The sequence below is a fragment of the Echiichthys vipera genome (genome assembly GCF_963691815.1).
Source record: "Echiichthys vipera genome assembly, chromosome: 9".
Taxonomy (NCBI): domain Eukaryota; kingdom Metazoa; phylum Chordata; class Actinopteri; order Perciformes; family Trachinidae; genus Echiichthys; species Echiichthys vipera.
In genome coordinates, this window is record NC_139834.1 from 19,218,141 (window position 1) to 19,233,982 (window position 15,842).

General features: G+C 40.9%; 3 protein-coding genes across 6 annotated transcripts; all 3 read left to right on the top strand.

Moving 5' to 3' along the window:
- traf3ip3 (TRAF3 interacting protein 3) lies at window positions 1-6,247 on the top strand. 2 transcript variants are annotated; one of them, XM_083919546.1, is made up of 14 exons: window positions 1-129; window positions 775-1,218; window positions 1,325-1,469; window positions 1,564-1,681; window positions 1,768-1,795; window positions 1,896-1,925; window positions 2,429-2,524; window positions 3,189-3,260; window positions 3,436-3,576; window positions 3,669-3,806; window positions 3,884-4,019; window positions 4,135-4,280; window positions 5,164-5,280; window positions 5,715-6,247. In XM_083919546.1, the coding sequence occupies exons 2-14, from the start codon at window positions 811-813 to the stop codon at window positions 5,913-5,915; spliced, it is 1,776 nt and encodes a 591-aa protein (XP_083775672.1). In that variant the 5' UTR covers window positions 1-129; window positions 775-810; the 3' UTR covers window positions 5,916-6,247. The 2 variants fall into 2 exon arrangements, with proteins under 2 accessions (XP_083775672.1, XP_083775673.1); XM_083919547.1 differs by having other exon boundaries at window positions 41-129; window positions 752-1,218.
- Window positions 6,248-8,308: 2,061 nt separating this feature from the next.
- dnase1l1l (deoxyribonuclease I-like 1-like) lies at window positions 8,309-10,591 on the top strand (the record flags this gene model as incomplete). Its single annotated transcript, XM_083920627.1, has 8 exons — window positions 8,309-8,449; window positions 8,533-8,621; window positions 8,706-8,792; window positions 8,886-9,007; window positions 9,412-9,524; window positions 9,662-9,819; window positions 10,328-10,424; window positions 10,511-10,591. The coding sequence occupies 8 exons, from the start codon at window positions 8,309-8,311 to the stop codon at window positions 10,589-10,591; spliced, it is 888 nt and encodes a 295-aa protein (XP_083776753.1).
- A 568-nt stretch (window positions 10,592-11,159) lies between these two features.
- On the top strand, window positions 11,160-13,784 carry LOC310951492 (uncharacterized protein). 3 transcript variants are annotated; one of them, XM_083919734.1, is made up of 7 exons: window positions 11,160-11,211; window positions 11,295-12,611; window positions 12,696-12,992; window positions 13,079-13,145; window positions 13,248-13,317; window positions 13,404-13,523; window positions 13,617-13,784. In XM_083919734.1, the coding sequence occupies exons 1-7, from the start codon at window positions 11,169-11,171 to the stop codon at window positions 13,731-13,733; spliced, it is 2,031 nt and encodes a 676-aa protein (XP_083775860.1). In that variant the 5' UTR covers window positions 11,160-11,168; the 3' UTR covers window positions 13,734-13,784. The 3 variants fall into 3 exon arrangements, with proteins under 3 accessions (XP_083775860.1, XP_083775861.1, XP_083775859.1); XM_083919735.1 differs by having other exon boundaries at window positions 11,295-12,479; XM_083919733.1 differs by having other exon boundaries at window positions 11,295-12,992.
- The last annotated feature ends 2,058 nt before the right edge of the window (window positions 13,785-15,842 follow it).

A 15,842-nucleotide genomic window follows, 5' to 3' on the forward strand; every position in this document is an offset into this window, starting at 1 on the left:
CTCAACAGAAACAGCTACATGTGAAACACAGACAAAAAGCGCCGGATATATTTCAGAGGAGGGAGAAAATGGATGACTTCTCAGTCACCTCATAAAGACTTACCCCCTCTGAGTGAGATGGCGTTGTAGGTAAGATCTATCTTGTTTTTCTGCCTATTAAGCAACATTTTGCTTTTGCATTATCTTGTACAACACTTGCCGGAGCCTAGTCTGTCTTAGTGTTAAGGGAACTTTCTGACAAAATAACAATGCAACAACTGCAACATTACATTTATTATTACTACTTTTAAAAGTAGACCTACTACTATACAAGTTACTGCTGCTTCTACTGCAACTGATCTGCATGGTACACAAAGAAAAGGCATTTCTGTGCAACACAGGGCATCCTAAATTTAGAAGATACGGTTACTACTTTGCATTTTGCTTGATTTTATTTTCACTGTTCAAACACTGTTCACACACAACCACCGCATTTACTTAATTAATTAAGTCTCTTGAGAGTTGTCAGGAGAAGTGTTTGAGGAATACACATTTGTACCACCTTAGTTTCAGGCATGGTTTTAGGGCATATTTCACACAGTGTTTTCCATATAAAAAAAGAAAACTGAACAGTTATGTACAGTTTACCTTCACATATACTGAGACATCCTTTTGCACCTGCAACACTTTGATTTCTCAACTAACGCTTCATACACATCAGTAAATTAATCATAAATCAGTATGATTCCAGCTCAGTGTTTAATCATTGTAGTTCCTGATACATTATCGCTGCAGGCTCGAGACACTGTAACAGCCAGAGGAGCTGCTGCCATGGACGTCCTGGCTGTCAGTGGACTACATCTCTCACCAGTGAAACCTTTTGACCAAACAGTGGACATCAGAGCGGAGAAACGTGAACACCTGCGAGGACGTAACAACGTGACTTCCTGTCGCAGCCCTACGAGAACGATTGACACAGCACTGATAAAGAATGAACTGAAGGAAAAGAGGCATCTTGAATTTTTGAGGAGGAGATCAATGAGCCCAGAGTCGTGTGGTTTGAAGACTACAAACTATTCTTCCACGATGAAAAATTCACCAAAAACATTTTCAATGAAACAATACAGTTCAATAAGCAAGTCAGAGACATTGCATACAAATATCCAGAATGGGAAACATGCAACTATTATGATTGTTACATCAAACAACAGCAGTGATGGCCCAAGCACCAGCAACTGGGTAAATATCCTTTGACGTTATCAGTAGTGTTATTTCACCAAATCCATGTTTCATCTTTACACGTCTGCAGGGAATAACACATGCTTCTCTCTGCTCACTTCTTCAGGCTTCATTATGGTCAGAACCCGTAACACAGAAGAGGCAAGAGAAAGGTCACGCAAGGATGCAAACATCTACCTCCACGCCAGCGATGAAGGACTCGAACCAGCTCCGGATGAAAAGCACAGATAACAGTAGCAACAGTATTAAAGGTAAAAGTCGTGTTTAACTGCTTGACCAGAGACTGTCAAATTATCTTTAATACTAATAATCCTGTTTTGTTTATTTATTTTATTCCTCTCAAAGCTCAAAAGACGAGCATCAAAACATTCATCAAAGCAGAAAGGATTCCCCAAAAATTCTCTGTCCAAACTGAAAATATTCTACAAAAAAAGATACTGCAAGAGACCAGTGTGCAGACACAGTGAGTCTCAAATGTGATGCAGAGGCAGCTGTGATCAGTGGTTTACAGTCTTGTTTCTGTAATGAGATGTGTTTTCTTTTGCGCAGGTCGGGTTTTGTCAGTGTCAAGGAGTCAGTAAGTTTATTCACCGGGGTTTAAAAACTATATTGCATATTATAAAAATACGATTTAATAAAATCCAACTGTTTTTTACATCTCTTCTCTCCCATTATAGGATATTCAGATGTTAACTGACTACTTGCAGGTAAACCAAACAATTACTTTCCAAGTCAATCCCGTGCTGTTCTTTAAATCAGAAAGGTGTCTCTTGACAGATGATAACCCATTCTTCTTCTTCTAAATGAAAAGTTACATTCATAAGTTACTTTCTCAGTTAAACACTTTACTGTTACAGTCTCAGTTGACCTGTAGCTAGATTTTGCTGTAACTGACATTTCTGAAATGTGTTTGTGACGTTTCTCTACTTGTGCTAATGTTACATCATATTTTACCATCAACCAGCATCCCTTAATGGCTACAGTTTCTGTTAATAAGCAATAGTTAGATAGTTGTGCTTTGTTTATGTCAACTCAACGACTGACTAATAAGTTTGACCTATTGACTCTTCTGTAGTTTGTTTCCTGAAGCTACTGTGAGCATCATAATGTGAGAAGTAAACTGCCTGCCTTTTAATATTTGAGACAAAACTTTAACAGCAGATGCTGACTGACTTTAGTGACTCATTATTTGCTGTCTGTTTTCCTCCAGGAGGCCCTCTGGAGGGAGGAGGCCATGAAGAAGAAGCTGGCAGCCCTCCAGGAGAACACCTCAAGCCTCATTAACTCCTCAAACATAATATGGACGGTAAGACTCTCCATCAGTATGCACAGGCTATTCACTAACACTTTACACTCTCAATGTCTCACAGTTGCAGTTTTCAAATATCAAACACGCATCTCTTTTTATAAGGTCAAGTTGTTTCTTTGCTTCCCTGGTTGATAAAACACTTAAAATGTCTTAGGCGTGTCGGTGTATGGCTGCTGCTGCCTCAGGACGGCCTGTGCAGTCTGTGGTTTGGAGCTTCCTGCTTCCGCTCTCACTTTGAATACATCGGTGCACGCTGTCATTCTTATACGGGAAGGGCGTGACAGTCAGCAGCTGCTATTGGTGCTATCATCCTCATTAGCTCTCTTTTGGCTTGACTGTAATGAATGAAGGAGGAAATGTTGGTGCTTCCCTTTTTGTTTTTTTATTTGAGTATGAACAGCTCTGGATCCAGACGTTGATTTGATTTTAATAGTTCATGCTTTTTTATTCTCACTCAGGTATGTTATTATGAGGCAACTTATATGTTATCTTATATACATTTCCACACTCATAACAGTGTAGTTCTGCAAGTTCCCTTTGTGCACCAGTGAGTGCAGACAGTGAAAGATTATGCTGTCACAGAGTCTGGTAGATGCACCATTAATTTTCCATCTGCAGGCTACAGCGTGACAGTCAGTCATTTCCTTTCTAACCCACACAGGCTCGCTGCAAAGAAGAGCTGTTGAGAAACAAGATCAAGGCTCTTGAGGCGCAGCTGCAAGTCTGCCTGCAGGTAAGAACAGCATCTGGTGGTAACGACGCAACCACTCAGTGTTTTGTTTTTTTTCATTATCACTATGCAACAACCCAAATGTTTTGTCTTTCACTCTGTCGTGCCGTGATAGTGTCCACTCTGGGGTTTTGGTTTGCATCTCACTCCGTAACACAGCAGTGTTGTGTCCTTATAGAAGTTTCCAAAGGATGGAGTGAAGAAACTGGTGATACAGATGGAGAAGCAGAAGCTGGTGTATGAGGAGAGGGCCCTGGTCGCCCTGCAGAAGGTCACACAGGAGAAAACTGAGGCGCTCAGCATGGCTGAGACAATGCAGGTCAAATATCTAGCATTTAACCCACAACATTTCTATTGAACTGTGCTGAAAGACACATGAATCTTGAAGATACTTTGTATTTTTGCCAGCAGGAAGCGCTAATCACAGCAAAGGCAGAGGCACAGAGGTGGCAGGGCCTTTATGAGGAGCTGAAGTTGAGCTCTGGACAGCTTAGGGAGAACCAGCACCTCAGTAATGACCAGCTGCAACAGCTGCACAGCAAAGTGGAGGTACGGTCAAGTCTGTGATCACACGGTTGGCTGACGTTTCAATGTAAATGGTTGTGAAAAACGTGTGTATTGTGCAGCTGTCCAGAGGCAGAGAGGCCGAGCTGAGGGAGGAGGTGGCGTCAATGAGACAAGAAAAGAAGGAGCTTCAGTACAACGTTTGTCTGCTGGAGGAGGACAACCAGGTTTTACGAGAGGAGATCCAGCACCTCAGAGGCAAGGCACTTAGGCCTTCAGGTTATGTTTTTACACTCTTTGTAACATTTAAAATACTGCAGAGGCAACGTGGAACTGCATATATCATTTATTTAAACTGCTTTCTATTTCCTAGATGGCATCAATGAGAGTGAGGACTTCACGATGCAGAGGTGTCCGAGGTCAGAGGAAGCACAACCACAGCTGACGGTGAGGAGAGACTCTCAGGTGGAGGAGCAGCTCCGTCACACTCAGGAGAAACTCCGACTCAAAGAGAGAGAGGTAAAGTGGAGATGTCAAAGTGTACAGTAGCACATTCTTCATGTTTTCTTTGATTTTGACCTGTCTTACAGAGGAGATAATTACAGTTAAGAGTTTCCCACAATAAGATTCCTCAAAGATAATATCCCCCTTTTTAACAATTTCTACAATCGTGTTGCACAGAGACTGATGCGTAATTCTATTTATTGACAAAACTAATTATGAATTAACTCCGCTTCCACTAGCTTTGCTAATGTATTTCAAATGCTATTTAAAGGTCCCATAATGTAAAAAGTGAGATTTTTTTATTATGAGTAGCAGGTCGAGGTGCTGTTGAACTATTGTGAAACTCTCAATCGACAGACGAACGCACACAGCCAAGATTCAGAAACTGTGTCTTTAAACGAGCCGTCAGGACTTCTGTGCAGTCGTTATGTCACAACTATACTATATAAAGGTAGAAAGTGCCGTTCCCCGGCTGCAGTGACGGTGCAGAGACACCGAGAGTGCAGATACAGAAGGTTCAACGTATTTAAAATTTTCTTGAGTACAATTTTAAAGAGACAGGCGCTTAAACAGAATGTTTCAGACAGAGGCTGAATACAAATATTATGTTTTTCTTTAACATTAAAGCATGTAAACCCAAAATACAAGTGTGAACCTAATACTGACTATAAATTTGAACCTTTGAAAAATATTTAGTTGCATTTTAATTTACTTGCTCTCGTCTCACAAAACATTTTACAGATAAAGGTATATTTTGTCTACTCTTTTCACAAGACCTGCATTGTTAATGTATCTTGAGTGAGTTGCTGTCAAATATGATCTACATACACATCTTTTCCATATGGTGCGTGTGTGTGTGTGTGTGTGTGTGTGTGTGTGTGTGTGTGTGTGTGTGTAGTATGAGGAGCTGCAGACAGAGCTGCATGCCGTGGAGCAGGAGTGTCAGTCCAGCCAGGCCCGGCTGTCGCAGTGCAGGGATGAGCTCCGGCAACGCAGCAACCGCCGTAGGAGACCGGTGAGCTGTGGTGTGTGTGTGTGTGTGTGTGTGTGTGTGTGTGTGTGTGTGTGTGTGTGTGTGTGTGTGTGTGTGTGTGTGTGTGTGTGTGTGTGTGTGTGTGTGTGTGTGTGTGTGTTCCTTTAGAGGAATTTGAAACTAAATGTCCTTGCCTTTGCTGCAGAAACCAAATCATCTATAAAAATAATAATAATAATAATAGACTTTGTTTGTATAGCACCTTTCATACAATACATGAAGCACAAAAATGCTTTACAATAAGGGAAAATAGACATAAAATGAGCATTAAAAACAGGGATAGAGTACCATAAAAATAAGATAAAATAGAAAACATAGAAGACATAACAGCAATAACGACTATGATTCTGCTCATACATCACTATATATATTTATATGAAAATGACTAAATATAACATTTTTCCCTCTTTAATTAGATGCGGTGTGGCTCCTGGTGGAAGGTGTGTGTGTTCTTCCTTCTTCTCCTCGCTGTAGCGGGCGTTGCCATGTTGTGGCTTTGGCATCCTCCTTTCAGGGAGCAGGTTGGAGACCTGTATTTAGACATAGAGACACGTATCGACGACTATCTCATGGACATGGCCTCTCCTCAACACTCAGGCTGTTTTAGACCAATATGATAATCACTCCTCATGAAGATTATTTTTTGGCTGATTTATTGCTTTCTTTTAAAATAAGATTGTTTTTCTAGGATGTAGTTTTTTTCCCCACATTTTTGTATTTAATACAATTCATGACTATGAACTTAAAGTGTGTGTTAAAATGTTGTGATGACGTGTGTAAGCAGAAAGTTCAAGTGAACACTTCCTTTTTGAAAAACGTTTGTTTGTAATGTTTGCAACAAAGAAACATGTTAAAAGCACGGTCTCAAGGTGTCTGGCTTTAATGTCGTTTAAAGACGATGTGAGTATATCAACAAAAGAGTCAGGAGTAGAAAAGTAGGTATCAAAAGTATCCTTAGTAACAGAATATTTAGTTGAAAGCATCGCCTGAGACTAGCAAATAGCCATATAAAATATTAAAAATCCATTAAAATAAAGACAAAAGAAATATTTTAGCTGTTGCTCTCAATCAAAGATAGAAGGGGCAGTAAGCGTTAAGAGTTTTACATTATAGGGAATAAAGAGTCGTAACAACTGTTATTGTTTGGGGAGTTTTCTTGAAAAACGTTTTTAATCTTGGTGAGTTCAAAAGTGTCACTGGTTGAGTTCATGGAGCGTAGTTTAATGCAAAATACATGAGATCTCAAAGTGAAGACATTGTAAAGAAGAAGAGTCAGAAAGGACCGTTTGAAGAAGAACTACTTAATTAGTTCCGCAACGGGGAAATTCGATTTTTTCACTCTATTATTATTAATCATTTTACACACAAAGGCCCGAAACACACACACATGCACAGACAGGCTCGTCCATCTGTATCAGACTCGAACCGGCAACCCTCCAGCTCCCAGCCAAGTCACCTATGGACTGAGCTACTGCCGCCCCAAGAGAGATGTTAGAGTGAGGGGGCTGCCAGTGACCAGCGCCCCAGAGGTCACTGGCAGTGGTGGTTGTATTCTGTTGCATTTTAACCAAATCACCATCTCATCCCACATAGAGACTTTAAACTCCTGCGCACCAGTGGACTCGTCCGTACTTGCCCTCTAAATTATCCGTATCAATATACTGTATGTAATTAATAAACATGAAATCACTGCCTGAGCCGCAGAGCGTTTTTTTCTAGAGGATGGATGCTGTCAGACCTGCTTCAACTACTTCATACATAAGCAAACAACAACGCTAGTATTTGAAGACAGATTCAGTTGAAATTCTTTCATTAGTACAAGTATTATTAGCTGAATGTAATAAAGCAACACAAGTAAAAGTAGCCTGTTAATTATTCATCAAACCTCCATCAGAGATAGATTTTCATGAGTCATCATCACAGTTTATATGCAGCATTTTAATGTTGAGCAGTTTTAAGCTTTAACAATGCAACCTATCTTAAGAATTCATCATATGTTTTATTATTTACAATGTTAGCTTACAAAGTGAATACAGCTGTCAAATAAGTGTAGTGAAGTACATAGTTTGCCTATAAAATGTCTTAAAGTTTAAAGGAGTAGATGGAAAGTAAAGTTCAAGTCTATCAAATTTGTACTTGAGTACAGTCCTGGAATAAATGTACCTCATTACATTTCACCAGTGCATAAAAGGTTTCTGTTATTGCATTTTACTAACAGCCTTTGTCAGTACTGGTTAGTATCTTATTCACAGCTGCATTTGCATTACATAGCTGCTATAGAAGTTTTAAATATAGATTTGTAATAGTTTATTTTGGTTTCACTTATATCAGTATCACTACAGTATATTACTCGTCCTGTATTAGATCATGTCAAGTACCAGACAGAAATAAAACATTTTTGTCTGGAACAAAAATGAACATAATACAGAGTTATGTGTAAATAAAAATGAATGTCAGTGCAACTATCAGAGGGAGAAGCCTCCCCGCCACAGTGAATACCACACACTAGTGTTCAGCATTAATTGTCTCAGTGATGTGATGGCACTGTGTGGTAACTACCAGCTACTCACATGTCAGTGCTCAAATGACAGAATAATATGTTGTAAATTCAACACAAATGTTCATGAAACGGACACATGGCACATGGCGGTGTCTATTGTCTGATTACACTCCGACTCAGAGACAAAACACACTGTTGTTCATTGTATTCGGTGGTTTTTAACTGTTCCAGATAAAGCTCCATTCTCAACAGGCACTGACACAGCACATCCACGCACAGATCTTTCACCCCACGTTTACCTGCATGTTCCCCAAATACACCGCAGCTCACTGTAGAGATGGATCTTTGCTGGACTGAAGGTCAATCTCCTGGTGAAACTGGCGCTGAAGGTAAGGGAGAGCGGAGAAGCAGGCGCAGATGACAGAAGCGATTTGTAACACATTTCACAATATGACTGAGAGGATCTTACCAATCTTTCGTCTTTCTTACAGAGTGATCACCCTCTGCAAAATGAGGACTGCACTTCTGCTGTTTGTTGTGGGGTTGAGTGTGTTAAACGTCACGTCTTCCCTGAAAATCTGCGCTTTCAATGTCCAGAGCTTCGGTGAATCAAAGGCAAACAACAAGAAGGTTATGGGGATTCTACTGAAGGTAGTGTTGGGTACAACAACCAGAGCAACACACACTCAAAACAATACAACTGATTGATCCTTTCCCTTTCTTTTGCACCCAAGATTCTCTCTCGGTATGACTTGTGTCTGATCCAGGAGGTCCGAGACTCTAAAGGAGCAGCAATACAAACTTTGGTTAAGGATCTTAATGGGTACGAGCTTTCTTCGGTTCAATAATAAAATATAAGCCTCTGTCACATCTTCAACATTAAACTCATTAATGTTGTCATCAGCAGATTTGACAAATCCAACTCATACTCCTATGTGGAAAGTGAAAGGCTGGGAAAGAAGACCTACAAGGAGCAGTATGTCTACATTTACAGGTAACCCGTATAAAATACACAACACATTGCTATTTATGGTCAGTTTAACGTGACATCCTTAATGTCGTCTTTTCCCTCTCTCATCTCCTCCAGGAACAATTTGCTGACGGTCAAAGATCATTATCAGTACCCTAAACTAGAAGGAGAAGGGACCAATGAAACGGATGTTTTCTCCAGAGAGCCTTTCATCGTTCGCTTTCACTCCCCTACGACATGTACGGTGAAACAAGAACTATCTTTGGAATTACACAGGAACACAAATAGGCCACGTTTGTATTATGTAGTATTATGATCTGGGGCCTTGGTTCAAAAATGTAGACTTTCTTTCCCTGGTTTTGTTAAACCTGGATGCTAGACAGATAACAACGCATTATCCAGGTCATTAGTCTTTCTCTGTCACTGCTGATGAAAAAGTTACAGCCAGACACCAAGCCGGGTTCTTACTCAACAGCTGAAGTAACTTAGTTTAAATAACATTAACCGGATCTGGAGGAATAAAAGAGACGTCTGGGCTGGATGATATCACTATAAACAATGAGGTTTCTCTATGTTCTGTGTGAATACTGGATCTCCAGTATGATCAATTCAAAATGTGTCTTTTTTGTTTGTTTGTCTGCAGTGGTGAAGGATATTGTCCTGATTGGACAGCACACTTGTCCCAGAAATGCTATGAAGGAGATAAACGAACTGTATTCTGTCTTCAAAGGAATTTACAAGAAGTGGAAGACTGATGTAGGTTAAATCACATCATCCTTATTTTTTTTATTTTTTTGTTTTGGCCGCAGCTCTGCCTCTTCCACATATGACGAAATGCACGGGTGATTGCGATCTGTTGAACTTCCCTTCTTTGCTTCCTTTCATTCACCCAGAACGTGATCATCTTAGGGGACCTCAACGCCGACTGCAGCTACGTCACCATCAAGGGCTGGAGAGCTGTGCGCTTGAGGAGTGACCCCAAATTTCGGTGGCTGATAGGAGATGAGCAAGACACGACTGTCCGTGAGAAGACACACTGTGCCTATGACAGGTGAGTGACCGATGGAAACGGAAATACACAAAGGCACTGAAGTAGCAGAATTACTTTGTGTATTTAATATGATCATTTTAAAGGTCCCATGTTGTAAAAAGTGAGATTTTCGTGTCTTTTTTTATTACAAAGCAGGTCGAGGTGCAGGTAAACGCTGTGAAAATATCAAAAAGCTCCATTAATAGAGAAATGCACACAGCCCGTATTAAGAAACTGTGTCTTTAAACGAGCTGTCAGGACCTCTGTAAGGTTGTGATGTCACAACTGTACTATATATAGGTAAAAAGTGCTGCTACAGTGCTGTTACAGTCATTCCCTGGCTGCAATGATGCTGTAGAGACACAGAGAGCGCAGATGTGGAAGACCCAGAAACGCCGACCAATAAGAGCAGATTGGGCTCTTTGAGGAGGGGCTCTTAAAGAGACAGAGGGTGAATACAGGTATATTCAGACAACTTTCTGCTGCAGAGTAATGCCTTACAATATGTTTTTTTTACATTTTCAAACAGGATCATTGTCCATGGACATGATATTATTTCCAGTATAGTGCCAGGTTCAGCTCAACCATTCAACTTTAAAGAGAATTTCCATCTCACAGAGGAGGAGGTAAACATGTTTTAAAAAGTACACCTTTCTTTAGTTCAGTAACTTAAAACGAACATTAATCTTTTTTCTTCTGATGGCATCTTTAGGCTCTTGAGGTGAGTGATCATTTTCCTGTAGAAGTTGACCTGAAGCCCAACCACCGCTACCTCCTCCGTAATGAGCTGTAGGACAGCCGTCCACAAACCCGGATGATTTTTAACTGAAATTTTACTTGATTTTAGTTGTCGAAATAAATCAAAGTACCCCACAAAATATAACAAGTGTTCTTTCATAATGAGTCAAAGTGGCACTGCACTCAGTTATAAGGCACCAATAAACATGAGTTGTTTCAGCGTGAAGGAACTGCGTGTTCGGCTGTCGGTGGTTATATTGTGCGTCTGAAACCAAACCACATCAAAGCTGACATCATTTCATGAGCTCATGAAGGTAAGTTCCTGCAGCAACACAAAACATCACTTTTATGTTTTTAATTTGTCAGGAATTTCACACATTTTTATTATCTTCAGTTTTATGGTAAGGTTTACATAATGTAGACATCTGTAGTTATATATATGGTCAAATATATTAGTTTTAAAGTGTAATTCATGCACCGTCTGTTTGACAGGAAGCCACTTGCAGCAGCAACAGATGAGAGTTACTTTGCGCTCTCTTCCTTTCTGAGAAAAGATTATCCGTGGCAATGCAGTAATGTCTGTCTTGATATAACTTCTATTATATAAACTACTGTTGTCCCTGTTTGAAAAGATGGAACAAAGTTTTGCTGATCTCCTTAGTGATGCTTTTTCAGGTAAGCAACATGTCTTGTATTTATCACGTTTGAAAAAAAACATTTACTAAGAATTTAATTTTCAAATGATGATGTTGTTACAGAAACTTCCGTTCCGTCATTCCCAGAAGGAGATTTGGACTTTGAGAAATTGCATTTCGATGAACAATCTGAGAAAGATAAAACAGACATCCCTCAAGAAAAGTCACTTACAAAGGAAGACGAGGCTCTGCAACAGGAAGCAACTGGTCAAACGGCAGTTTTTTCTGACATGGAAACTGAAGAAACATACACGGCTGAAAACGTTGCTAAAGAGAATTGTATTGATGAAAGCAATGAGGAGGATTTTGAAGGTGTAGGGGTCAAGGTATGGGACAAAACACTGGAGGAGGATTACACAAGCTCAGATGGAGAAGCTGAACAGGAAGTAGGTGTCTCTGGAGAAGAGGAAGAGGCTATGGAAACAGGAGAGAAACCAGGGGATTTGCTGAGGTTGGATCGCTACGGTGACGAGCTTTGCGATGATAATAAAGAGGACAGGAGCATTGCTGAGGGACAACCTCTGGCCGCGGAGGGTGCTGAAAACCCTCAAGTTAGAAACAAGGAGCAAGGTGAGAGTGTGAGTGATGAGGAGGTGTCCTATATTGAGAGAGTCCCTGAACGTAGTAGTAAGATGATGATAAAAGGTGATGGGATTGAAAAGGATGAGCAAGAGAGGGAAGAGGAAAAAGAAGAGGACTTGCGTGACTCTGGGTGCGAGGGCATGAAAATCGAACAAGAAGAATCTGTTCTCGGTGTGTGCTTTAAGCAGGAGCTGGAAAATCCTTGCACAGAAGGCCCAGTGAAGGCCAGTTTGGAGTTCCCAGAAATATCAGTGCAAAATCTGCAGGATCTTATCGCTGAAGTTGATGGTGAGGAATGTGGAGAGAAAATGAAGGATTTCTCAGGGGAGGAGCACCAAGACGCAGGTGAGAGCTTTGCAGATTATCCCTCTGACTTTTCTTCATGTGAAAATGTGGAAGATGGAGGACATAATCAAGAAAATCCCCAGTCAAACACCTCCGCTGATGCGTCAGACAGCGGCTCGGCTGCAGAGCAGAACACCGGCCTGGAAGGAGCTGTGAAAGATGTGACATGGATGGAAAGAGATGAGGAGGGAGACAGTTATCTGTACAGCAGAGACTTAGAGGAGGAGGCTGATGAGTTCAGGGGCCTGTACGTGGCAGCTGGAGGAGAAGAGACCGGGAACATGTCGAGGGATGCAGCTGCAAGGGGGATTGATGATGAAGGTGAGACAGGAGAGAGCAATTCCTACACCTCCAGTGATGATGAGGTTGAAGAAAAGACGAGCGACGATGAACCCCTCGATAGTACGCGTCTGCAAGATCTGGACGGCAAAGAGCCACCGGAGGAGACTTGCGGTGCTCACGACTACAACACAGTGTTTTCAGCAGATTTGACGTGGAATCTAGACGTGTTAACATCTCATACTTTTCTGTCTGAAGACCCGTTAACCACAGAGGATGCAGAAACGCCACTTTCACATGTGGCTCCAGCGGAAGACGTCAACAGCTACTCAGTGGTGCAGAGAGAGGATTTGACAACAACAAGCCCCTCTTACCAAGGATCCCTGGACGACAGCTTCTTCTTCAACACCGAACCGGAAGCATCTGGGAGCGCCGAGCTGGGGCAGCTGGGAGACGACGAGTACGAGGAGGAGAGGAACTGGGAACAAGAGCAGGAAAGAATTAAAGCTTTTTACAAGTTTTACAACGACAGCGACGGAGAGAATGAAAGAGAAGGTGCGTGCAGATGATGAAGGGTATAATCTCTATATGGAGTAACATTTTCAAAAAATTACTCAGTTGCCATTTTTGCATTTTTATAGGGAGGGAGATAAAAGTGCAGTTTTGCGCAGATCCATTGTCTCAAGTCATTCAGTATGAAACTGACAGGTGAGCAGAATTCCTAGTACGTATAAAAACTCTTTTTTCTTGAACCTGAACTGTGACGGATCCAAACAAAAGACAAACTGTGCCTGCTTCCTTGTTTCTCAGCAGTGACAGAGACTCATTCACCAGCTCCACAGAAGGGGAGGAGGACCTGAGCTCTACAGAAACATCTGAGGTTTGCATGCGGACACATATCCGCACACATTAAAAACACATTAACACACGCTCAATTTCTTTTGCAACTTCTTTGTCTTTGCCCAGGAACCGAGGGAGACGGACGACACCACGGAAATTACGCCTGCTTGTGAGCCCCCCAACACTCAGCTACCAGAGAATGTGCCAGATGTCAGAAACACAAACATCTGTACCAGGAAAGACAAAGTGCGTACTCACTGGCCTTCACTGAACATTCACTTTATTCATTTGTTCCTGAATTGTTTGGTTACATTTCCCTCTCTGTCCTGTGTTCCTCAGTGTTTCAACATGCTGAAGCTGACACTGAAGATGGCTCTGGTGATACTGACGGGACTGCTGATGTTCTGGTTTGCCACAGACCGAGCAGGCTGGTTCAGCCACGTGTGGTTCTTTTAGGGCAAACTTTATACTTGTTCACATGCTCATTGATGATGAAAGATAAATCCTACAGGGCAATAATGTCCTTGTGTCCTGTTGTCTGTAACATGCAGTTTTGTGCTTAATAAAGATTTATATCTGTTTACAATGGTGCTGTTGTATTTGTATGAACTGCACTGTAGATAAGTTTTGTTCTAACTGCATATTATGGACAATAACTCAAGTATTTATTGCATTTACTCAAGTATATTTAAGTGTATTTGAATATTTGGAGTAGTTTTCTTCTTCTACTCCTCATCATCACAAAGGGAATTATTGTACTTTTGTTTACAAAGTACCTTTTTTTAATTAACTGTATTGAAATTGCACAAAATAGATATAGCAACATATATATTCATACATTGCATAAATGGTAGAAAAGCATTTGCCAAATGGCACAACGGCATTGTAATCAAAGATAGACATTTTGTAATAAAGGATTAAGAATGGATTACAAAGGAAGTGAGTTTAGTGATAAAATCTGAACAGAATTATAATATCAATAAGTTAGAGAAAAAAATAAAATAAAATACAGTTAAAACAGGGGAATTACAGTTTAATTTCAGTTAGTTAAAACCTACAGTAGAATATCATATTCATATATCATATATCAGCACATGTGTTTGTGCTTTTCTTCCATTTACCAATTTTAAAGTATATTTTAAATGAATTTAAGAAAAAGTAACATGGGGGATGATATCAGTGTTTTATTTTTATGGATGAACATTTTTTGCGTGACAGAATTACATTACAACAGAGTTCATCGTTTTGGTTTTGCAGTCTGCTTTTACTTAAAGGTTGAATATATAGAATGAGCAGAACATCTCCATCTAGTGTCTCAAGATCGTAGTTGCAGCAACAAAAAATTGTTAAAAGTAGTCGCGTTGCCAGGTTGGTCAGACCCGGTCCAGTAGCCTACAGGAGACTGGAGTTTGTTTGAGCCTGTTTGAACCTGTTCCCTCCGGCAAATCAAACCATAAAAACAAGTTATGTAAAGGAGTTACCGTTAGCTGTTAGTGTTAGCCGTTACAGCAAAGTAAACATGAAAGTTAGCTTACCGATCAAGAGAAACGTAACCATTTCAGTGTGCGTTTTAATGACGTTGAACTCTTTTATCTCAGTCCATTGAGTGAATGCTTGGCCTATATTGACTCTCGTTTTTGCCTGTCTCCGGTCACTCAGCTGCTGGGACAAATAACTCCCCCTTCGCTGAGGCTTCCAATCATCAAAAAGGGCGCAAAAAGTGTACGCGGCGAAACCACTCAAAGAAAACTGACACCTTGATTAAGTTTTTTTTCTTTGATTTTGCCGATGAGAGAGCTTTAGGATGTCCGCAGCCACTTCTTCTTCTTCTTCTTCTTCTTCTTCTTCTTTGAGTTTTCTGTCGGCTGTCTGCCACTTATTTTGATGATTTGCTCTTTAGCTTTTTAAATGTCCAGATACTACTCTCATCTTCTTCGATTTTCGCGAATGGTTGGACTGACTCTTACGTTGGTATTGCCCCGTTCCGTCCGGAGCACTCTCTCTTCGTAAGCTCAGAGGAGACGGACCCACTGATGGACGAAACGACCTCCGGGACCAGACGAAAGGGTCCATATCCGTGTTTAACGTAGAGTGGGAATGAGCCTTTACAGTAGCTGCACCAAACCACAGACAACCCTGCAACCCGCATGCAGGCCACTATTTTCTGGTACAATGTAATCAGAACGTGACAGAAAGTCATTGTCAAACCCATCAAAGTTTTAAAAAAATATGAATTAAGACCAAATCTATTTTTTATGGAAAAGCAATACTTTTATTCTATACCCCTCAAAACGCCCCGTGGGTGTATTATTTAAAAAAAAAAAAAGCTTTTAATAAAGTTTCTACATAAAGCATCAGCTTTAGGAAGTATTATTAAAAACATTACGATCCGCTGGGGGCGCTGCTTCAATTAAGTGGTGAAACCGTAGAAGAAGAATGTACCTAACGCAACCGGAAATGACGGAAGGCGCGAATGTCACCATAGGTGGGCGGGGCTTACTCTCTCCGTGACCCAAACCTCCCGTTGAATCCCGACCCCTCCCGCCTGAGCGAGGAAACCAACCA

Excerpts from the sequence above, each read along its gene's own strand:
- traf3ip3 (XM_083919546.1), top strand. The coding sequence starts at position 811 with ATGGACGTCCTGGCTGTCAGTGGACTACATCTCTCACCAGTGAAACCT. Across the intron at positions 1,470-1,563 it reads CAGTAGCAACAGTATTAAAG|CTCAAAAGACGAGCATCAAA; the intron begins GTAAAAGTCGTG and ends TTCCTCTCAAAG. Across the intron at positions 3,807-3,883 it reads AGCTGCACAGCAAAGTGGAG|CTGTCCAGAGGCAGAGAGGC; the intron begins GTACGGTCAAGT and ends TGTATTGTGCAG.
- LOC310951492 (XM_083919733.1), top strand. The coding sequence starts at position 11,169 with ATGGAACAAAGTTTTGCTGATCTCCTTAGTGATGCTTTTTCAG. Across the intron at positions 13,146-13,247 it reads ATTCAGTATGAAACTGACAG|CAGTGACAGAGACTCATTCA; the intron begins GTGAGCAGAATT and ends CTTGTTTCTCAG. Across the intron at positions 13,318-13,403 it reads GCTCTACAGAAACATCTGAG|GAACCGAGGGAGACGGACGA; the intron begins GTTTGCATGCGG and ends GTCTTTGCCCAG.